This window comes from Zingiber officinale, chromosome 1A (genome assembly GCF_018446385.1).
Source record: "Zingiber officinale cultivar Zhangliang chromosome 1A, Zo_v1.1, whole genome shotgun sequence".
In the NCBI taxonomy this organism is placed as follows: domain Eukaryota; kingdom Viridiplantae; phylum Streptophyta; class Magnoliopsida; order Zingiberales; family Zingiberaceae; genus Zingiber; species Zingiber officinale.
In genome coordinates this window covers 179203344-179228587 of record NC_055987.1, presented here as the reverse complement: position 1 = coordinate 179228587, position 25244 = coordinate 179203344, and the positions used below count along the sequence as shown (strand labels likewise).

Here is a 25244-nt window from a genome sequence, read left to right as displayed (position 1 = left end):
AAGCATTGCCGAGCTGTGTGTGCCACATGGCCGTGTGACACTTCCAGAGACAAGGATTGGATAAGCCGTGTGGATCTGCACGGCTGTGCAAGCTAGACAGAGACAAAGCATGGCACGACCATGTGAGAGTCACACGGTCGTGTGACTCTGGCCAAGAGGGAAGTAGGCAAGGCCGTGTGAGATTCACACGACCGTGCCATGGGCCGTGTGGTGCCCAAACCCCCTGCTTTATATAAGGGTTTCTCCTACTTTGAAAGAGAGGAGGCTCTCCCTTTGGGGAGATTGAATCTTGAGGCTTTTCTTCACCTTTTGGGCATCGATCCATCGATCTTAAGATGTTTCCATTCTCTAATCGACTTTGGTAGCAAGGATTGGTTCCGAAGACCACTCGTCGTATCTAGATAAGCATTTCTTTTCTATTTTCTTGATTGAGATCGAAATATTTATGATCTTCTTGTCTTTGGATCTTTTCTTTTGTATCATGGAGTAGATCTCCTTGTTCTAGGATGGAGGGATTCTTGTAGAGGAATTCTTTAGATTGTATGACCGAGGGGCGTTGTGACAAGACTGCCCCGTTAACAGACGTCTAGGGGATCACTTTGAAGGGTGAAGCAAGAATTTGCAAAGAAGAGGGATAGATAGATGTGCTATGTCCTATATCTTGATGTGAATTGATTAGTGATGTGTTTCTATGTCGTATGACAGAGGGCATCATGACAGGGCTACCCCGCTAACGGACTTCATAGGGATCATAACTATTTGATTGCTTAAGGTGTAGATAAAAGTCCCTTGCTGGTGTTTTCTGTAGAAAATTACCGGTGACTTCTTGCAAATGTAGGATAATTGAGGACAGTATTGGTAGATCATATTACATTGATAAGTATCACAAAGAAACCAAATCTCCTAGAACTTTTATTAAAACCTAGTTTTCTGCATTTACCTTTTATATTTCTTTTCTAGTTACATCTTAGTTCTTATAATTACTTGTTTGATTGTTTAGCTAATTCGCTTGGAGACATCTTTAGTGGTTATAACCAGTCCTTATGGATTCGATATTCTTTTATTACTAATGACGAAACCGTGCACTTGTGGTTGCGTAACAAGTTTTTGGCGTCGTTACCAAGGACTGCGTCTATAACATTAGAGATTATCATTTGAGTTAGACTAAACTTTTCTTTGTTTTTCTTACATCTAACTTGTAACTAGTTTTCTAATTCTGTTCTTTAATTTTCTTTGCATTCTTTTATTGTATTCCTTCATTCTTTTTGTTTGTGAATCATATTCTTTTTGTTCTTTATTCTTTTCTTTGTAAATCAAATTTTACAATCTTGTTCTTGTGTATGCGAAGATCTAACTTTGCAGGAGATTTATTTCCTCTTGATCCTGAAATTGATAGAACCTTTCATAGAAGGAAAACCTCGGAAAGACAATAAGAAGAACAATAACACTTAAACATGGCGAACAAATCACTTAAAGATTATGCGGCACCATATGCTAGAGGGCTTCGTTCAAGTATTATTCGACCATCTATTGAAGCCAATAATTTCGAGATAAAGCCTACAATAATCACTATGGTGTAACAAAATCAATTTGGTGGAGGACCGCATGAAGATCCTAATCAACACTTGGAAGTTTCCTATGAAATCTGCGGTACCATGAAAATGAATGGTGTACCTTCAGAAGTAGTAAGATTGTTATTATTTGGGTTTTCTTTACAAGATAGAGCTAAACAATGGCTGAATTCTTTAGCCCCAAATAGCATTACCACTTGGGAGCAATGTGAGCAGCAATTCTTAGACAAGTTCTATCCTCCAAGCAAGACAACTCATATGATTAATCTTATTGCAAGCTTCAGACAATCAGACTCAAAATCCTTATTTGAAGCATGAGATAGATACAATAATATGCTCAGACAATGCCCACATCACAAATTAGAGAAGTGGTTAGTGTTGTACACATTTTATAATGGCATCAACTGCCATACTAAGGTGTCCCTAGATTCAGCAGCTGGAGGGGCACTTATGAATAAGAGTTTAGATGAGGCTGAAGATATAGCACAGAATCATCATCAATGGGCAACTGAAAGAAGTGGGGGCTATTCTTATTCAAACCAAACAAAGGCATCAGGGAAATTTGATGTAGATGCAATCACTATGATGTCTGCAAAACTAGATGCTTTTACAAAGAAGCCAGAAAATATGGGAACAAGTACTAGTATAGTTAATGCCATTGACTGTTGTTGTGAAACATGTGGGATCTTTCTAATCATGCTCAAGACTCATGTCCTCTAGGAGCTATCTCATCACAAATCAATTAATTAGAACAATGTGATGCTATCATGAACTATAATCAGAGACAGAACAATCCATATTCGAACACATACAACCCTGGGTGAAAGAATCATCCTAATTTTTGCTATAGGAGAAATCAATAACAAGGACCATCTATGGGGACAAGACCAAATTTCCAGCCTGGGCAACAAAATTTCCAACAACAATTACCTTCTCAAAGCTATCAATCTTCTCAAATTGAGAAAATGCTTGAGAAAATTATTTCCAGTCAAAATGTAATGAAGCAAGATATCTTGAAGTTAACTCAGAGAATGGATAATTCTGACAAGCATCAAAAGATTTTAGATAGCCAAATTGCACAGTTAGCTTATCATCCTCAAGAGCACTAGGACAATTTCTTGGAAAACCTAATGTTAATCCAATGGAGCACTGCAATTGAATTGAACTTAGGAGCGGACGGACCTTGGGGGATCCTTAAGTGATTGCTCAAAAAGGGATGAAAACTGAAGAAGATCTCTCTCCTCCAACCCTTGAACCTATTCAGATTCAAGATGAAGAGGAGAGTACCAATAAGGTTGAAGAGACTTTTCCACTTAACCCACAAAATCAAGTAGTCCATTTTCCTCAAAGATTAGTTATGTTAAAAAAAGGATAAAGAGTTTGGAAGATTTTTGGAAAAAGTTAAGGAGATTTGTGTTGAAGTTCCTTTAATTGATGCAATCTTACAAATGTCAAAGTTTGCCAAATTCCTGAAGGACATCATGTCAAATAAAAGAAGAAGAGGAGACATTGAGACCATTGCTCTAACCGAGGAATGTAGTGCTTTGTTTGAAAAGAACACTTCCCCAAAGCTTAAAGATCCAGGGAGATTTTATATTCCTTGCAATATAGGAATTGAATTTATAGAAAAAGTTTTTTGTGATTTGGGGCAAGTGTTAGCCTCATTCTATATTCAATTTGTAATAAATTAGGTCTCAAAAACTTTAAAATTACTACTATGACACTACAATTAGCGGACCACTCTTGCAAGTATCCTATGGGTATTATAGAGGATGTGCTGGTAGAAGTTGGTGGGATCATAATTCCCATAGATTTTGTGGTACTCGACATGGTAGAAAATCCAAAGATCCCAATCATATTAGGAAGACCTTTTCTTGCAACAGCTGGAGCAATAATTGATGTCAAAAACCATAAGCTTTCATTCGTAATTGGTAAGGAAAGGTTAGAGTATGATTTATCTAATTATTCTAACTATGTCTCTTCTCTTTTAGTAAGTGTTTGCAGCGGGGCGGATGCTTACGAACTAGAGGATTGGAATTTCTATCCTCACGGGAGGCCGCTAGACGAGGTACATAATCCTGCAAGTGATGTTGGGAGAAGGCCTCCCAATAAAAATAAAAAATACATCTACCCTCTGAGGGAAAGAAAACGAAAATAAAACTGGGATCGATTGAGCTAAAGACCTTAAACAAGCGCTTCTTGGGAGGCAACCCAAGGGTTTCTTTAGTTAGTTTCAATTCAAGTTTTCTTTTCATCGGTTAGCATTTTTTTATTTCATTGTTGTTGTTTGTTTTCAGGTTGAATCTTGCTTCCATGAGCTGGCCGTGATTACTTCATGGGCATGGAAGCATTGGAGAAGTCGGAAAGGAAGAAAATCATCAAAGTTGAGCTAAACAGAGCTCGGCCGTATACCAGACACAGTCGTGTTAAGTCTACAGAAGAGGAGGAGTACACGGTCGTGTGCCATACACGGGTCGTGTGAACTTACCCGAGGAGAAGTCATGCTCGGCTGTGTACCAGACACAACCGTGTGAAGATTCCAGTGAAGAAAGATGTCACACCCCTAAAGGAGTTCCTACCAAAAAATTTTGACAACATCTCCCCTATACCGATGACAATCTGAAGCATACATACAAACAAAATACATCAACCACATATGGCTAGAATATATACACAACCGCGCAGTTAAATAATCAGCCCACTCGGCTGGAACAAGAATAAACATAGCCACGCAGTTATGTATATATATTAAACAACCCATTCGACTGTACTAAAAACCAACACAACGGAAAAACGATAATGAAAAGCCCATACAACACAAATCAACACACTACTAGCTGGCTAGGCTTTATACAACAACCATAATAACACAAATACAACAACAACACCAAATACAAAAATACCAAATACAAGTAAAGCATAAACGAACCCAAAACGATCTTCGGATGTGACGTAGGACCTGGCAGACAGGATACTCCAAGCGACACACCAAACATCTAACTCCTACTTGAAAACATAAAAGTATAAATACGGTGGTGAGTATAGGTAACTCAGCGGGTAATAGACAGAATAGTGCATGGTACATCAATAAACATGGAGATCAAAGGTATACAATCTCAGTAGGGAATAAAGAACATGATTATACTGACATAACCAATAAACACAACTACCAGTACCAGTCTATTCTACATGGTATAATGATCATAGCTGACATACAAACTGCATGAAACACAACTAACATAATGATAAATACATACCCAATCTGGAATCGACACAAGGTACAAAGATTAGTAAACTCACCGGATCTGCAACGGACCTACTCGTGACACCTGTATAATATAAATACAACTGTATATACATGTAAAATAAATGACATGTATGCAGCATGACAACCATATGCAACAATCATATCTCAAACAAGTGCAACACCTCACAATCACATGCAGCTAGTATCTACTAGGTATGTATGTAATATATCTCCACAGATGTATCGCGCATCATATGCAAAAATGCGTATGCATGCTCCATGGTCACCCCACCACCTCTCTAGACACCACGACCCCTGTATGGCCGAGAGGCTTGGGTCCGTGACAAACCGTACTAGCCTCCAGTACATGCACCGCTATAGGCGGCCGAAGCGGACGGTCAGCTAAGTAGTTATCTAACTACATAGCTAAGGGTCCCTGACCACTCACATCTCTAGCCCTCTGACTATTGCACCCTCAAGACTCACTACTCCAGAGTGATCGAGGCTGACAGAACACTGAGTGGCCAAGTAAGCGCGACAGGACTAGCTCCACTCCTGGCTACCACTCTCCATCAGTGACCGAATGGACAACTATAAAAGACTGACAACCCTCTCAACCATAAGGGAGATGATAGTCGTCAGTATGCAATGCAATGAATGATGAACATAATATATATACATAATCATGATACAGACACCGTCATCATCTATCCAAACTCTAACTCCACCTAAGTGCCCCACAACACGGGTATAATCATCATGATACCTCCATATATACCACCAAACACATGTACACAACCACACATGTATAATCAACTAAAAGTCTCCAATAATCCCCCTAGACACATATACACAGAACATAGGTACAATCAACATGTATCCTCTAGTAAAACACATCAGACACTTGTATATACAACAAATATACAATCCACACAACTCCTCCAATCATCACACCGGACAAATGTATACACGACATACAAACGGACAATCATCTAAGAGACTCCTGTAACACATATCAACCTACATACAATCCACATCATATGCACAATCAACATGGTAATACAAACAACCTGACAATCCTTACAATACATACTCTACACGCGTGAACATAGCAGAGTAGATATCAAGAGTAGAGACTGTATATGATATAACTAGAAACCTCAAAGATCAAGCATAAGTATCAAGCAGGAAAGTAATAAACAAACACGATATAAGGTAAAACAACTTAATCCATCGAATAATAACCATCACTAAGCTCAAAGGAAAACTACATAAAGGCTAAGGAAGAAATACCCACCTTAAAATGTAGATCATGATAAGGTAAATCTCACATCATGATGCTCTTCCCGAATCCAAGTCCTGCATCAATCAATATATATATATATTTTATTTAGCTAAATTCATATGAATTAAATAGCTAAATAAAATCCCTAACCCAATTAGGATCACTCCAATTAAATCTGATCTCTGATTAATCCCCCAAATAGTCCTTATTAAAATAGGTTTATATATGAATCATCTCTAAAACTCTCCCAAATCAACACATCAATTAATTCAATAACAAATCCATCACTTAATTACCAATCCACCACATAATAATATCAACCCACAATAGCCTATCATAAAAATCAAATCTCCATCATACATCCACATCAACCTAACATCATCATCAACAACTAACCAAACCACCACAATATCAATCCAATGAATTTGATTAACGATTATGTAGTCATTTACAACAAACCACTCAACTTATCAACCATACCGCCACAACTCACAACTCCAAATCTACTACATATCCAAAACAATCCAAGACTATCAACTGAGTATGACTTAACCAACTCAAATTCTTATTCCAGACACATATCTATTTCACCAACTAATTAATCAAGCTAGTATAAAAATGAATTCAAATCTGTATCAATATGAAGCTGAATAGATCTTACCTCAATCCAAAACTACAGCCACATCCTTTGATGAAGAAATCCGAAGTTGCTGTGGAGAAAAATGGAGCTTCCCCACCAATTCACAGCTGGTCCGACACAAACAGAGGAGACAAGAAACTTAAGGCATTTCATCAAACACCTGTTATGCACAAGAAATGCCACTACCCTAATCAATTCTACATAAATCAAATGCCTAAATTCCATAGCTAGATCAAACTTCTTACCTCCAAGAAGACAAGGTAGCTACAACAGAAGGTAATCGGATCTGTTCGGAGATGAAAAGGGTACTGCAATTCTGATAAAGGGGAGGCAATAAACCTTCCTAATGAAATCGTCACAGCTCTACTCATATCCGCTAGTGAGTTGAAGAGTTTTCCCTCACCCCTACTCGTCAATTCTCCCTTCCCAGCAACCAGATGAAGCTGGGGCTTGAATCCGTAGTCACATAGTAAGAACGGAGGAGGGTGTCGGCTCAGAGCAGAAGAAGACGACGATGCTGCCAAGATGAGCTCAACATCGTGGAGGGTTGATGCCGCTCTGGTGTGAGGAGACGGTGGTGCTCGATCAACGTTGATGCTCGGTAATGCGGTGGGGCAATGGTGGCGCAAGCACCGACTGAAAGATTGGTCACCGCTCCCGTCGCAGCCGCACCCCACATTAATTCGTGGTACCATATCGCCATAGAAACGACTATACCAATGTCTCCCCCTCTCAATGGTCGGCACCGGCGATCGACGGTGACATCAGTGGAGGTGCGAGGTCAGCGTGGGAAAATCGGCACAGTGCAAAGAGAGGAGAAGAAATGGGCTTCGTTAGAAGAAGAAGGAATCGAGAAAAGGTAATTCAATACCTAGGTTAGCCTAATTAAAGCTAAGTCCACTCCTAATCAACTCCCACTTAATTTGGGGTATTCTAAACAGGCCTCCAACTAGCCCCGAAATTCATCCCCTTAAAACGAGGCATATAGACTCCATTTAAACCTCAAAAAATTTCTAAAAATTCTGAAAAAATCCTATAAGATTTTTCGTCCAATAATATTTATTATCTAATTTTTACAGTATCTTACATTCTCCCCCACTAATAAAAATTTGGTCTCCAAATTTACTGCTCAACTCAGGGATCCTCATCCAAGGTAACAACATACTAATACACCACTCTATCCAAGTATCATGAACATATCTCCAAGATGACTCTGTGGGTTATGAGCTCACCCTGCTTTCGCTACTCTCACTCTGCTACCTAACCAGCTGTGAATAAATCAACTACCTCTGAAATCCACTATCATTAGATTCTCCAACATCTGTATAGGGTGCTCAAACTATCCATCAGTCTGAGGGTGAAAATCTATACTAAAGTAAAACTCCTAATCCAAAATATGCTGTAACCACAGTCAAAACCATGATGTGAAGTCACTGATCTCCATCCAATACAACACTCAGAAATATACCATGAGGTTTGGTAATCTCTTTAGAATATAATTCTACTACTCGATCCAAAGAATCCATCCTACAGATCCATGGAAAAGGAGCAAAGTAATCAACCAAACAATAATTATTCAATCACATCACATCCTCTCCGTGTTCTGGTTAATCACACAATAAAGTCCATTAAAACATGCTCCCAACTCCACTCTAGTATCTGAATCAACAGAGACATTCCGGCTAGTCTCTGATATTCAGCCTCCACTTGCTGACACACTAGACATCAAGCTTCATAATCCGCAATGTCTTTCTTCGTATCGTTCCACCAATAAGAATGCTCCAAATCTCTATACATTGTGTATCACAAATCCATATCGAGGTGTTTCCTGCAGTAACTTCTCCCGGATAAGAAGTGACTCGGAAACACACATAATCTCCCATGAAATAAAGAATCTCATTCTCATTCCACAAGAATTATAACTACTGGCATGAGACTCCTCCCTCATGCTATATCAGAGCTGCACCTAACTCCAGGTATGGTATATCTGTGTAGAGTACAAATCCATCTACACTAGAAAGTACAACTAAGACGGGTGTAGTTATTAGCTTTTGGTTTAAACTCCTGAAACTGATCTTGTAAGCATCCGTCCAGGAAAGTTCTATTCCCTTCCTAGACAGTCCAGTCAACGGCATAATGCTGAATAAACCCTCAACCAATCTCCCGTAATATCCCGTCAGACCAAGAAAACTACGAGTCTCCTGTATAGACTACGACTACTCCCAATTGGTAACAGCCTCTATCTCCGTTGGATCCACTAATATCCCTACAGGTAACCATGTGTCCTCGAAATCTCACAGCAGACAATTAAAATACGCACTACTGAACTTCGCATATAGATGTTCCCATCGAACATCTCTAGAACTATGCGAAAATAGTGTACGCGATCCACCTCGGATCAGGAATAGATCACAACATCGTCAATGTAGGCAATGAAAACTGATCCAAACAGTCTAAGTATATCAGATACATCGAGTCCATGAAAACATAACGTCTAGGCCACTGTAAACCTAAATGGTAAAACCAATGACTCATAATATCCATACAACAGGCACACTCAACCGTAAGATCTCCGACAATTCTATGATATGATCCCCAACTACAAGTCAACAAATCCATATATATCACAAACATACTACACTCCATGTCACTATCAACATCAAACACCAAATAATATATCATCAAACTAAACATCCACCAATAGATCATCAAAAGACAACATATCACCACACCTGATCTCCCAATATCCACCAATCAAAATCATCCTCAACATCAATCAATCATACCAGATTGTCTCCTAAACATTGATAGAGGAACACTAGAACTAAATAGTTGGTAAAAATATTTGTTAATCTATTCTGTACTCCTCAAAGATCATCATCTGAAACTATACCTAATTACGGTCTCAACTAACACCACTTCTTTCGTATCATTACAGGTCGTAGATCACTAGGTACATCCAGGATATCTACCTACATCCGATCAGCCCATGAGTCAGGATCTCCCTTGAAACAACGTTAGGCGAGTCGACTGATCATCGCCTTATAAACCATCATGCTACCGAAAGAGGTAAAGAAGTACTGTCTCTCCAAATACCTCAAAGAAATCACTAAGTGATGACCTGATCTCCAAAAAATATTCTCTGCTTCCCCCTTCACGTGATACCAAGTCACGTAAAGGTTAAGCAGCTAACTTCAATTTTTCTATATCGTGGGGTATCCTATCCGAATGTACCTTCTAAGTCATCCCACACTACAACAAAAATCCTCATATACATCGGTGGAACAACAATGGTTTTAAGCAAAAACCAATGTCTTTGAGTATTTTACACCGGTTTTTTCAAAAACCGGTGTCTATGAGCGCAAATTTTCGTTCATAGACATCGGTTTTTTAGCCGATGTCTATGAGCACCTTTTTTTTCGTTAATAGATACCGATTTTAACATCGATTTTTAAAACCCGGTGTCTATGATAAATAAAATAATTTAATTTCCCCCCAATACTTAGCCAAAATTTGTAACACTTCACTCTTCCCTCCAAACCTAAACCTATATCGCGTCGTCCTTCCCCTTCTTAGATCGACGCCCCTTCCTCTCTAGATCAGGATCAACACACGACTCCCTTGCTTCTCCTTCCAACCACACCGCATCTCCTCCAACTCCTCGCTTTGGGTGAGAAGAGGCTGCCTGTGTGGCTTGGAGTCATCGCCAGGTCGATAGAAGTCGCCCTCCTCCACTCTTTCTAGATCCCATATCTGGTAACCTCGATTCCTCATCTCCTTCTTCCGATCTGATCCCTCCTTGTCGATCCTCGTGTGGCCATGACTGATCGGAGCTCCTTGCTCGCTGATTTTGCTGCTCGATCGACATGGTGAGGGGGAAGACGCAGATGAGGAGGATAGAGAACCTAGCCAGCCGGCAGGTGACCTTTTCCAAGCGCCGGAGAGGCCTTTTGAAGAAGGCCTTTGAGCTCTCCGTGCTTTGCGATGCTGAGATCGGCCTCATCGTCTTTTCAGCCCATGGGAAGCTCTACGAATTCGCCAGCTCCAGGTCGACCCTCCTCCTCCTATCTCCCTCTCTCTCCATCTCCTCTTCCTATTGTCTAGATCGAGCAGAAGCTCTTTGCCTTCGATTGGGGGTGAGTCTAGATGGGGCGACTGTTTCTGGTTAGCCTAGAGGGCAAGATTTACAGTTGCAAGCACTGCCAGACTCATCTCGCACTCTTCGACGACATCCTCTCCAAGGTGCGTTCTAGACCTCGTTTGACAACCCATCTAATATTAGGAATATCGCCCCTAGATTTCTTGATCGCTTTTTTTTTTTCTTTTTCGTGTGGCTCAGGATTATATGCCTGCTCGATTGATAGGAATAGAAAATGTTCTTCGCTCCTTTAATCTCAGAAAGGAATTTCTCCCTACCCTATTTGTCTTTTCATTAATTGTTGCGGCGTTGCTAAAAAACTGTATCTAGGGTTATTTCATTTTTTTTGCCTATCCAGATAACTGGCATGGCGCTCGCGATTCTCTTTTAATTTATTATTAATGAATCATCAACCCTTTTCAGTGTTGAGTCTCTTCCCCTGCCACCAATTGACAGATAAGTAGATGATCCTTAAATAGGTTATAACTAGAATTACTGAAACTTGAAGTATATGTATGTTAGTAGAAATGTTGTTAGACTTTTGATATCTGTCCTTGAAAGTGGCATGGATTAATTGAGAATGTTAATCAGATTGGAAGGGTGTTAATTCGTCCCTAAAACATACTGTTTGTTTGTGTTGCTCTCTACAAGATCATAATTGTTAATAAGTTGACTGTATGTATCATAATTAAGATCTTGTTGGATATTCTGGCACAGAACTCTGTTAAACCATGAAAATATGAACAGAAGTGATAAGTTGGATAGGATTTTTATGGTTGAAAAAGAAATATATAAAGGAAAAAAACTCATGGCAAAGCAATCGCAAAATATTTTCCATCCATGATCCATCTACGTCCTTGGAGTAAGGAAAGAGGAAGAAAAGCTTTTAAAAAAAATGCAGTCTGGTGCATGAAGTTCCCACCAATGTAAGTCCTGGAGAAGGGTTGGACCACATTGGGTCTATTATATGCAGCCTTACTTTGCATTGCAAGAGATTGATTCCGTTACTTGAACATTTGACTGCAAGACAACAATGCGCCAAGACTCTCCTCCTTAAATTTTAAAACTTTATTTTTTAAAAAACTTAGAACAAAGAAAAAATCATTTCAATTTTTTAAAGTCCGGATTTGAACTGTAGTGCTTGCAAAAGTGAGATTCCTGCCCAAATTGAACAGATGTTAAACTGTTACTCATCTAAGTTGTCAAAGCCCTTTTATTTTGTAAAATAAAATAATTAATAAGGTATGGAAGTTACATGTGCATTTAAATGAATTGGTCACGTGATATTCATTCATCATGAGTCACAAATTGTTTATTTATATTGTCTGACATCCATCTAACTGATTTCTGTATATTTATTTGTCCAATAAATAAAGAAGGCGTCTTTATAATCTATAATGACAATCAAGATATTTCATGTAATGTTGATTAAATTATAGTACATTGAAGTAATGTTTGATTATGACCCTTTGCCTAAAGGATAACCACTGTCCATTTAAGGATGTTCATGTAAGTTCTCTTGTATCATCATCTTTAGCTTCAATTTATCTGCTTATGGCATTATGTTCTGTGACTTTGAACTTTAAGACTGCTGACTAATGAAGGAAACAATGCAGAATATATCCAAATTGCGACTTGAACTTTTCTCCATATTGCTGAGTTAAATAGTTAATTTGTAGTGTGTAGGTAACTAGCTTGCCATAAACAATTTCATTATAACTAACGTGCTTTCCTCTGCTATCATACACATTCATGTATTACATATATAACAAAGCTATTCATTTTCTTGGAATTATTTACCAAAGACTTGATGGATGTTTCTATCTTCTAATATGTAAATTTGCTGTTTTGTGATGCGACGTTAGCTAAGTATGGATTTTTTTTTTTCCTCTGATACCATATTAGTCCCCCCTACAATTATTGTACCAGTTCCTAATATATCATTCTTTCACATGGTCTACTTTTCATGTTTGCCATGTTTTGTGGTGGCTCTTATCTTTCAAGGAAATTTCATGTCGTTTGACAACATATAATTAGAAGAGACTGTTATCATATCTAATTTAACTATCATTTCATTCTTGATGAGCCAAGGAAATCAAATCGGTTGCAAGGAATAGTAGTACAAAATCTAAGATATATAAAATTTCAGACTTATTTGATTTCATTTTTCATTTTGTGTGAACTTTTCAGACTGGCAAACTGCTGAAGGAGGCAGATAAAGAAATTGGTCATCAGAAAATGATTACCTCCCTATCAAAATCTGTAGATGGCTCTCATTTTCTAACAGGTTCATCAGATAAGTTTGCCAAAGTGGCAACCACTTTTATCTAGAGTTTTTTTATCTCACACTTCAATTTTTTGTTTACTTCATAAATTTCATTTATCTCACACTGTTACATCTATGCCGAATTTAGAAGAATTAGTGTTGTTTGTACATTTTGACTCCACTTTTTCTTTGTCCATTCTATCGCAATCAATAAAATCTTAGAAATATGAAAGGAGTTTTATGTGCTGGTGTATGCATAAGGTTTACTTTATTTATCCATTACCTTTCTGAGCAATTCTGGTTCTTTTCTTCTCATACTCGCCCATCAGAGTAGTCTGAGGATTGAATTTTGTTACTTAATGAGGGCATTTCTAGGATGTAGTTCTGCAGCAGATAAATATCAGGAATTTCTTAAGATGACCTGGGGACAAGTTCTTGTTCTTTGTTTGGTGAATTAGTGTATTTTTCTTTGATCATATTTTAAGTGTTGCAAATTTGTTGTTTCAGAAGTTCCAGGTGCTAAAGTTTTGGTATCTGTTTATATTTTGGGTTAAGTTTCTAATATGTATATATGTATTTTGCCAAAAAAAATTCTGAAAGACATCTAAAAATTCTTGTCAAAAGTTTAGTTTTTTTCTGTAGTTGTTAATTCCTGTCAAAGTTTTGACCATTGAACTGTGGTAGAGGATTGATACTTATCAGCATATAAATAATATGTAATGCATTAATTGTATGTCAAATTTGTAGTATTCACTCTTTTCTTTTGCTAGATGTCCGGAAAAGCAGAGGAAGGAATCCTTTTGGCTCTTAACAGTTAATCGCAAGCTTAGTGCCATGAATAAACTGTTAATGGAAGAAAATGATCGGCTGCAAAAGCAGGTGTCTGAACTTGTTTATCAGAATGGCCATATGCGCCAGCAAGTGCAAAATGTATGCATGCTTAAACTAAGCTTATCATACTTTCTGAAGTGCCTATCACAAAAAATGTAACGCCCGCCCCTCCTGCTAGTAGGGTGCGGTTACTTTACTTACAAGGGGAACATGCATGCATATTAATATTTCTTTTTCTAAAGTAACACAGCGGAAGAATTCATTTATTTTTTTTTTATAAACGAAGTCACGATGTCATATTCTATCATAAACATGAATAAGTATCATGAAATCATGAGAAACATTAACATAAATAAACATAAGCAGGTCTTTTATTTGTCTTAGCCGAGCCACCACCACACACATCTCTTTGCCTCTCCTGCGGCTCCCCTAGTTCATCCATTCCTTGCCTTTATCTGCGGTACAAGGAAAGTAAGCTATAAGCACACAGGCTTAGTAAAATCCTTTCCTACTCACAAAAACGTATTTCATATCATAAGCATATAACAATGGAACCATAATCATCTAACATCATATCGTGTAAACATAGCATCATAACATATCATCTCATAAAGAACATCATGCTATATCATATCATAACTCATAAGAGCATCATGTCATATAAATCATAAGAGCATATCATATCATAAAGAAATATCATGAGGTATCATATCATAAATAAAAGAGCATCATGTCATATAAATCATAAGAGCATATCATTTCATGAAGAAATATCATGCAAGATGTCTTTTGAAACATGTGTCATGTCATGTGCAAGATGTCTTAAAACATATCATATAGTACTTGAACATAATATCATCATGAGGACCCGACTTGTACCACATACATACATAAATGCGCGCAATCCCTAGGACAGGGTAGCTAGCCCCGAACCTACTAGGGAACTAGGTCTGTACTATGACCGTCGACCTAGGGGGGTACTAAGGAGCCCATCCCTTTTTACTAGACCCGTTCATAGTCCGTCGGCCTAGGGGAGCTTATGGAGGCCACCCTTGGTACAAGCCATACAAAGTAAAATAGCATATCATGGTACATGTCATAACATAGCATATCATATCTTGTCATATCATGAAGAGTGCTCTTAATCCCCAAGAGGAAGCAACTCTTAGGCCTTCACTTGTCATATCATAAAGAGTGCTCTTAATCCCAACAAAAAAAGGGAAGCAACTCTTTGGCCTTTGCTTGTCATATCATAAAACATGCATACTTGAGCACATAGCACATCATAAGAGACAATATCATGCATGGATCATAAGCATACATAAATGAGCATAATACTTGTCATATCATAAATCATGCATACTTGAGCATATAGCACATCATAAGAGACATTATCATGCATGGATCATAAGCATACATAAATAAATACATCACCTATCATAGCAAAAACGTAATCATGCATGGGATCATTAAATAACATCTCTTAATTCATAATGTATCATGTGAGGCACATAATGATTCATAATTGGATCTCAATCACCAAATTCTATAGGAAGGCCGAAACATTCAAGGTATTGCCCTAAGGTACAAGCAACATCAAAGCATATGAACCTTAACTCAATTTCATAGCATTTATCATAAAGAACATCATGAGCATATTTAGTTAGGTTCTAAGCTTCCTAGGTCTTTCAACCTAGTTGTGGCCGAAACATTGTAAGCATGAACCTAGGTTACAAGTGGCACAAAACATATGAACCCTAAACCAATTTCATATCATATACTTTAAGGAACATCATGAGTATGTTTTGTTTAGGTTCCAAGCTTCCTAGGTATTTAAATCTTGTTCTGGCCGAATAGTAAGGAGCATGAAACTAAATTCTAAACAACATACAAGCATGAGAATATCATGTTAACTTCATATCATATCATAAGGAAAGTCATGAGCATGTTAAATCAACTTTTAAACTTTCCTAGGCTCCTAATCCCATCATGGCCGAAAGTTTAAAGAGTATGAACCTAAACTCTAAACAACATACAAGCATAAGAATCTCATGTTAACTTCCTATCATATCATAAGGGAAGTCATAAGCATGTTAAACCAATTTTTAAGCTTCCCTAGGTCTTGAATTCTATCATGGCCGAAAGTTCATGAAGAGGGAATTTAAGCTCTAAACAACATACAAGCATAAGAATCTCATGTTAGCTTCATATCATATCATAAGGGAAGTCATAAGCATGTTAAACCAATTTTTAAGCTTCCCTAGGTCTTGAATTCTATCATGGCCAAAAGTTCATGAAGAGGGAATTTAAACTCTAAACAACATACAAGCATGAATATCAAGCTAACTTCATATCATATCATAAGGGAATTCATGAGCATGCTAGATTTAATTTTAAGCTTCCTTGGACCCTAAAATTGATCATGGCCGAAACATAAGGAGGCATGCATCTAGGTTTCAAGCAACATTCAAACATGATAACCCTAAATTAGCTTTATATCATGTCATAAGGAGAGTCATGAGCATGTTGGAGTAAGTCTTAAGCTCTCCTAGGTTTTAATTCTCATTATGGCCGAAGCCCTAAGGTGCAACATATCAAGGTTCCAAACAACCTACAAGCATGAAACCCTAAGAAATCTTCCTACTCTTTTTTCATAAGAAAAGTCATGAGCATGATAGCTTAAATTTTTAAACACTTCTAGGTCTTCATTTCTATCATGGCCGAAACCCTAATTCCCTAAGGTGGCATGCATTTAGGTTCCAATTAACATACAAGTGTGAAAACACTAAGTACTCTTCATAACATATTAATAAGCAAGTCATGATCATGGTAGACTAAATTTTTTAACCTCTCTTAGTAAATTTCTATATCATGGCTGAACACTTCATGAACATGTATTTAGGTTTTAAGCAACATACAAGCATAAAAACACCAAACTAATCTCTTATCATAGGGTACATATCATAAGGACATAGTGAGCATGTTTAGTTTAGGTTTTAAGCCTTCCTAATCCTTTATTCATACTTTGGCCGAAAGTTCAAGAGCATGTATCTAAGTTTTAGGTGAGCATACAAGCGTAAGAAACATTCACTAACTCCTATACTAGAGCACACATCATAAGAACATAGTGAGCATGCTTAGTTAGGTCTTAAACTTCTCTAAATCCTTTGTTCAAGTTTTGGCTGAAATCTCAAGAAGTGATTCTAGGTTTTTAAGCATTCTAACCTTATGGAAAACACGTAAACAACTTGTACCACAGGTGAGGGGATACTTACAACTTGTTGCTTGTTTTTCCTAAGGAAGATGGTACCCTTGTGAAGAGGAAGAAGAAACTTCTCTTCTTAGTTCTCTCTTTTCTTCTCTTACTTGTAAGGAGTAGATATTGAGGACTCCTTCTTGTGAATTAGTTTTTCTTAGCAAGAAAAACCTTAGCTTGGATTTTCGGAAATGAGAGAGGGAGAGGTTTAGGTTTCGGTGGAGAAGGAAGAAGGAGAAGGAAGGAGGAGGAAGAAGAAGGAGGAAGAATTAACCAACTTTCTTTCCCTTTTCTTCTCTCATTCCTATTTATTCCCAATGAGAATGAAACATGCCCCCATTCATCCCCTTAACTCCTCTATCTCCTCACTCTCTTAATTCCCATGAAAATAGAACAAAAAGAAGGAAGAAAGGCAATTTGTCCTTTGCTTGCTTCTTTTCTTAACCAAGAGGAAGAGGAGGTAAGGTACTTGATTTTCTCTTGTTCCTTTACTTAATTATATTCTTACTTTTAACTACAATTTCCATTCTTTTCTATTCATATATCATTCATTACTCTAGTGGTTACCATACACCAATTTAACTCTATCATTTGTGGGAGGTTCAAGGTTCAAACCTTAACCTCACTTTCTTTTTATTTCATTTTGGTTTCTATTTCCATTTCTCTTTTTCTTTTATTCTAAAAGAAAAATATCCATAGGTATAGCTTATCATTTCGTGGGTGTTACAAAAAAAAATGCAATGTTCTTGTTTGAATTATTTTCTTATTGTATTTGTTATCGTATCTACCAAATATTTTCATCTTTTCACTCCATCTAGTACAAGAACTAAATATGTTATCTATCTGTTTCGACTTGGATAGGTAGTTCCTCATAGCTGCTATTATTTTGGCAATCCATTATGAACAATAATGTAATTTTATCAAATATTTGTCATATTTCAATTTCAATTCTGAAAACACACACTAAACTCTGTTGTATGATGTTTTTAAATGATCTTACTATTTGTCACTAAACATTCAGGCATATGTGACAACAAGAAACACCTGTTGTGAGTCTGTGATTACAAGCGGTCAGTTTCACCATCAGTAAAACTTAACAGCTCAGCCTCCTCAAAGAGATGCTAATAACCCAACCAGGTAACAAGTGTGGTAAAGGATTCTACTTGGATGTGGAATGATTTACAAAGAATCACCAATCAGTTGTCACCTTCAGGACATCAAACAAGCAGAGGTGCCCATCCAGTAATAGATAAAGAGAATCACTACAAGAAATTTTAGATTTAACCACACCTAATAGACAACAGTTTTTCGAGAAACTGTTGTCTTTTTGCCATTTAACAACGGTTTTATTGAAAACCGTTGTTGTTCACCATAATTTTTTTTAAATGACAACGGTTTTTAAAAAACTGTTGTCTAATGTATGTCAAAGATAACAATTTTTAAAAAACTGTTGTCTAATGTATGTCAAAGACAACGGTTTTAAAAAACTGTTGTCTTTTAGCGTTGCTTACATGATAATATACAACAGTTTTATTAAACTGTTGTCTATTGAATGTAGTTGAATCCCAAAAAAATAATAGTTTTTTTTAACTTCACGAAAAAAAACTCACGAACAAAGAGTTTTTTTGTTCGCGTGAGGCTAGGTCACCACTGTTGATTCTCCTTTCCCCTCCTTCCCAACCCGACGCTAATCCTCGCCGCCTATCGACTTCTTCTCCCCGCATACATAACCACCAGCCAAGAGTTACTCAACGTCGGCTGAAGCCTCATTGAGTCGTGCCTTGCTCCGATCAACGCCGACTTTGATTGACATGTCCACTACAACAAATATAATTTTTCGCAGCGCATCATCAACGACGTGCGATTAGAGCACGCTATTAATAATAGTTTTTATGGCGCACCCAATTATATGCGCTGCGGATAATATAATATTTATATAAACGACAACGTGCAAAAATAATATGTTATCAATAAATTTTTCTACGGTTTACAGAGTGCGCTGTTAAAATTTAATATTAACCGCGTGTGAAATCCACTATTAATACTTATTATACAATATAAATGATGGTGTGAAAAACATATGTCGTCAATAAATATTATAAAATATTAACAATGTACTTGTGGGTTGTTAATAATTTTTAAAAATTTAAGAATTTTTAAATCCCTAAACTGCCGCATCTAATTATGTCTGCCAAAACATCTGTTTGTCAAAACCCTTCGTCAAATTTTTTCCGCCCAAACATTTCGCCGAACCAACAAAACCCTTGGCAAACTTAAACTCCCTTACCGAAATCTATCTACCGTCGAACCAAAACCCTCTTCGATCCCTAAACTCCGTCCACCGAAATCTTTCTACCGCCGAACCAAAACCTTCGATCGTCAAGCAGTAGATCCCAACGCTGAGGTGATCGACCAGTCTCTTCGCTTCCTTCGCCCGGCGCTTAGGAGACCTCTCTCACTGGTGCGACTACCTCCCGTATGATTCTGCGGCTACCACTGGTAACGTCTAGTATACTGTTGTGACCCTTCTCTAAATCCCTAATCTTCTTCTCTTTCTTCCTCCCGTATGCTGTTGCGACTGCCAGTGGTGTTGTCTGCCAGTTTGATTGTGTCGCGCGGCCGCTACAGCTGCCTTGCCTAGAAGAATCACAAATCCCGCTCGTCGCTATAGGGTTTTTGATCTCACTATCTGAGAAGTCGCCAAGGAACCTAAGCGTGTGTAATCGCCAGTCCATTTTTTTCATTTTGCCCCATTTTGGTGCTTTTTTTCCTCCATATTTACAGGTTGGCTAGATTTCTCAGATTCATTGGTCTAGCATAATGGCGGCAAGTAGAGTTTCTATTTTTTTTTATTCTTTGTAATAATAGTTGTGGTTGTTTATGATAATATCTCCCTCTTTTTTTTTTTGATCTTATCCTCTGGTTATTATTGTCTGTTCAGAATGCGAGATTACTTACAGATGAAGCTACCGAGGAGAAAGGAGATCGTGTGAGAATGCTATATATTTGATTTAATTAGTAGAAAAAAATTAGTTAAACTAACACTAGTCTCAATTTATGTGATCGAGCTTACTCTACAGTTCTGATATGTTTTTTTTAATGTTTTCCTATATGCTTAGGAATCTCAGATTGAGTTTGATTATAGGTTCTATCAAATTTTAGATTTTTTTGCATTTTAAATTTAGTAAAATTAGCATCTTTTGTCTTATTTCCTCAGTCAATAATTACATGGTTTATTGTTATTGTAGTAATAACTCTGCATATTTTAGTGGAACAATGTTGATGAGGATCGAAACCTTTTTCCGAATAGCTCCTACAACCAAGCGTGTGATGTTAAGTTTTTTGGCATTATCATTACTAGATGAGCATATTAAACCTCAGGACAACGTCAAATCTATTTACTTTTTACTCATTAATTGATAGAAGTTGGAAGCATGATTACTTGTTCGAGACTAGAGAAGATCAATTCTCTGTATGTGTAAATTCATATAATCTTTTTAACAAAACTATTCTTTTGTTGATGGCTTAACTTTTGATGTTATGCAGGAATCATTTGTTGGTGCTATGGCAATTGCGAATCTAGTCAAGACAACTTTTAAATTTGAGAATGTCCTAATGTAGGGTGATCTTGTCGGGAAGCTGAGAGGACGGACCTGTCGGCTAGTGAAAATACTGAAGAAGTATGACAAGAGAACAGGAGCACTTATCAGGCAGCCCTTCATCGAAAAGGTGCTGCAGCAGCCATTCTTTACAACTGATCTCCTATGCAAACTCGTGAAGGAGTGTGTGGCTATGCTCGACCACCTCTTCCCCAGCAACAACCTGTCAATTTCAGCAGAATGCGACGGACAAAATGGAGTGCCAAAGCCGGCACAATCAGGTGGGATGGTTCCGGAGTTGGAGGAGATTAAATATATGCAGGGCTTATACATGAAGAGCACTGTAGCAGCGCTGCGGTCCTTGAAACAGATTAGGAGCAAAAGTTCATCAGTCAAAACAGATTAGAAAATCTCGTGTTATATTATTCTACCTTTGTTTTAATAGTGTTATCATTTTGTTGGTTGCTTATGAAATTTTGTTGGTTGCTTATGAAATTTCTTCAGAATGTTATAGATATTATTTTTGAATGTTAGAAAATTGTATATTAAATTTTATTTTGAAATTTAGTATTTTGAATGATTTATAATATTGGAAAATTGTGTATTAATTTTTTTTATTTTTTATCTAAAAAAGACAACGGTTTTTCACCGTTGTCGTAGATAGTTTAAAACTGTTGTTGAAGACCCTGTTATTAACGGTAGACGCTCAAAGACAACGGTAAAAAACTATTGTCTTTGAAGGAAAAGACAACGGTTTTTCACCGTTGTAAAATTGTTGTCTTTGCCTTCAAAGACAACGATTAAAAACTGTTGTCTTTGGGTATCCTTTTTAACAACACGGCCTTTAACAGCAGTCCGAAAGAGGCTACGACAACGGTGAAAAACCGTTGTTGTTAAGCTTTTTTCTTGTAGTGAATTGTCTATTAACAAATAAAACTACTAGGGAAGATTTAGTTAAATCTCTGCACAGAGTAAGAAGGATAACGTTGGCACCAGTAAGAAGAATATTTGTGTACTATCTATTACCTTTTGATGTTGTAAGAAGAATAGTTATGTGTAATTTGTGGATACTGACTTGATGTGCACAATATCTATTATCTTTTTATGTTGTAAGAAGAATATTTATGTGTTGGTTATATGGATATTGACTTGGTGTGTTTAGATACATCGGTGTATTTTTTAATTGTGATTTTCTTAGTGAATTAATAATATTAACTTAATTTTATGATTTGCTTGGTGATAATATTGATTTTTCACTATTTTGGAAATTGAATTTGTGTCGTTAAACAATACTGATATTACATCGGTTTTCCACCGCTGCAAAACCGGTGTCATTAACTAATATTACATCGGTCGTATACCACTGCTAAAACTTGTGTTATTAACATATAATATTACATCAGTTTTACACCCGATGTCGTTAAGTGATACTACACCGGTTATAACCCGATGTCTAAAATGGCTGACCTTTTACATCGCCTTCATAGACATCGGTCGAAAATGTAATAGACACCAGTGGAAAACCGATGTCTATGAGGGTTTTTGTTGTAGTGCCACCAGGTACAGACAATCCATGGTCAAAGTCCCCATGGAAAAGGATACATCGATCCTCTATAGACTGACTATGCCAACAATGGTATACGACTAATTCAGTTCTTTCCATGACTGTACAAGTCATGTACTCAAATGTGTCTCCCAAAATATCTAACAAAGCACAAGTAACCCAAGGATCAAAAACCCTAGAAATAGAGTATGGCGGTACCCTAATGATCGAACTAACAAGAGTAAACTGGTACTCTATTAACTGAGTCAATATGAGTATACAGATACCATCCACCACCCAGCTAATAATAATAGAGACTGGTATATGACTCTAACACTCAACCTACTAGTAGTTGTTGGAACCCCAAGGTTATTTTGGTGTGATCAACAAGTTAAGTTAGGTCCTGTGTGTTTCTAACCTTGTGTTTAAGTGTGCAGGAGCTTAGGAGCACAGGTAGTCGAGCAGAAGATGCAGCTAGCAAGAAGGACGACAGTCCGAGGGACGAGGTGCTGCGGAAGAGTACACCGGCGGACGAGAAGGAAGCGTACGGTGGTTCCGAGGGACGAAAGCCGGAGCGGAAGATTGCTCGGGGAGCAAGAGACGCAGCTAGCAAGAAGGATGGCACACGGTGTGTCCGAGGAACGAAGATTGCGGATGAGTACGCCGATGGATGAGAAGGAAACACGCGGCGATTTCGAGGGACGAGAAGCCGGAGGGAAGCCCGCTTGAGAAGACCGGAAATTGGGTTCGGGTGAGCCCCTTTCCGGATGGCAGAGATCACCCAAGCGAACGGATCTGGAGCAGAGGTCCCAAACGAAAAAAGTCAACTACTGTTGACTTTTAGGCTCTGGGGCACCCGGAACCCTTCCGGACGCCCAGACCTGGTTTTTTGACCAGATCGCGTCAAACGCGATCTGAACATTGGGGATAAAGTTTTATCCCCCCCAGGGCGCCCGAAACCCCTTCCAGGCGCCCCGACCAAGGCTATAAATATAGCCTTGGTCCAGAAGCTCTTCATCAATTCAGAAATTGTAAACAACACTTGTGCGCTTCCCCTGTTTAGATAAGCTTCTGTCTTTCTGTGCCTATACTGCTGTAAACGAGGCTTCTCCGCCTGAAGGAGTTCTTAGTGCGACCATCTTCCTTGGATTAACAACCTCCCCGGTTGTAACCAAGTCAAATCCGGTGCCTTGTCTTTATGCTTTATTTTCTGCTTAATCTATTTTTCAAGTGTTAGCTTAATTGTTCGAGAAAGGGTTGTGTTTTATTCAGGGCTATTCAACCCCCCCTTCTAGCCGGCCCAACGGTCCTACAAGTGTTATTAGAGCCGAGATGCCTCAGAAGGACTAACCGCCGTCTGAAGCAACAAAGAAATGGTTGGACCAAGCATCCACCCGCCAAAATTCGAAGGGGATTTCGCCACTTGGAAAAAGCATATGCAGGTATTCTTTACCACCGATATTGAATTAACTTTAACAATGAAACTTGGCTTTGAAGCTCCAGAGAACAAGGAAATATATCAATGGACAAAAAAGGACCAGGTCGACTTCGTGGCGAACGGTAAGGCAGAATACCATCTGCTAAGCGTCCTTCCGCCTCAAGAAGTCAACCGGATCGGGAACTATAACTCCGCAAAGGAACTTTGGGAGAAGTTCCTCGAGCTGCACGAAGGAACGTCCGAAGCCAAGCTCGCTAGATGAGATCTGCTTCGCAATCAGCTCACCAGCCTACGACTTGGGGAAGACGAGACTGTAACGCCCGCCCTCCCTGCTAACCCTAAGGGACGGGGCTACGATACTCTATGTACAAATTTTTCTTTTTAAAATAGAGAAGACTTAAAATAATTCTCTTAGTTTAATAAAAACTTTTCTTTTGTTTTCCCTTTCATCAAATCCGAACTACACTATCATGGCCTCAATAACATGATATCAAAATTAGTAGAAACATAACATCAAGTCACACATACGGTACTACAATTCATGATACCAAAGCATAGTTCTTTAAAAGTTTTTAAAGCAGGTTCTTATTTGGTTGTCTAGCCACTGCCACACACATCTCCTTGCCTCTCCTGCTGCTCCTCTAGCTCATCCAGCTTTTTCCTTTATCTGTGGTACAAGGACAGTAAGTTGTGAGCACTCATGGCTCAGTAAGTTCCTTTCCTACTCACTAAAACCGAAAATCATAGTATAATCAAAGAATGTCTTAACATGGCATCATTTCAACTAGTCATGACATAATGTAACATACTCTTTTAAGCATATCATGCAACATGAAGAAATCATAACTAGTCATGGCATATCATAGCGTAAAGCATAGCATGAAGCATAACATAATCGTATCTAATCATAGCATATCGTCATAAGGAGTCATGGCATATCCTACACATGGACATATCATGGAACATAACATAATCATATCTAACCATGGTATATCATAAATCATCATAAGGTATATGCAATATGATTTTGAAAAACATGTATCCGAAAAACATGTGTATGTCTCATGATCTTTAAAACCATTTCTTCTTACATATATACTTGAACATAATCTCAACTTAAAGGGGATCCCGGCTATGTACCACTTACATATTGCGCGCAACCTATGTAGGTCCAAGGTAGCAAGTCTTGAACCCTACAAGGCAACATACTAGGCCCGAGTCTTACTCCATCGACCTAAGGGCACTTAGGAGCCCATCCCTAACGAGGCCCGAGTCTTATTTCATCGACCCCGGGGCGCTTATGGAGCCCACCCTTGGTACAAGCCATATAAAGTAAAGTACATGTCATACTTATACATATCATACATCATAAAAGCATGCATCACTTAGGCACACATCATATCATAAAAGTATGCATCGCTTAGGCATAC

The 25244-nt window shown here is 38.0% G+C and overlaps 1 protein-coding gene across 1 annotated transcript in view; it reads left to right on the top strand.

Annotated features, from left to right (window-relative positions):
* Nucleotides 1–20054: 20054 nt before the first annotated feature.
* Nucleotides 20055–25244, top strand: part of LOC122007374 (SPX domain-containing protein 1-like) — a 36213-nt gene continuing 31023 nt past the window's right edge. Inside the window, exons 1-4 of the mRNA XM_042563248.1 lie at nt 20055–20060; nt 20176–20223; nt 20781–20801; nt 20856–21216. Of these exons, the coding sequence (XP_042419182.1) occupies nt 20055–20060; nt 20176–20223; nt 20781–20801; nt 20856–21216 (436 nt within the window). The remainder of the gene's footprint in view (nt 20061–20175; nt 20224–20780; nt 20802–20855; nt 21217–25244) is intronic.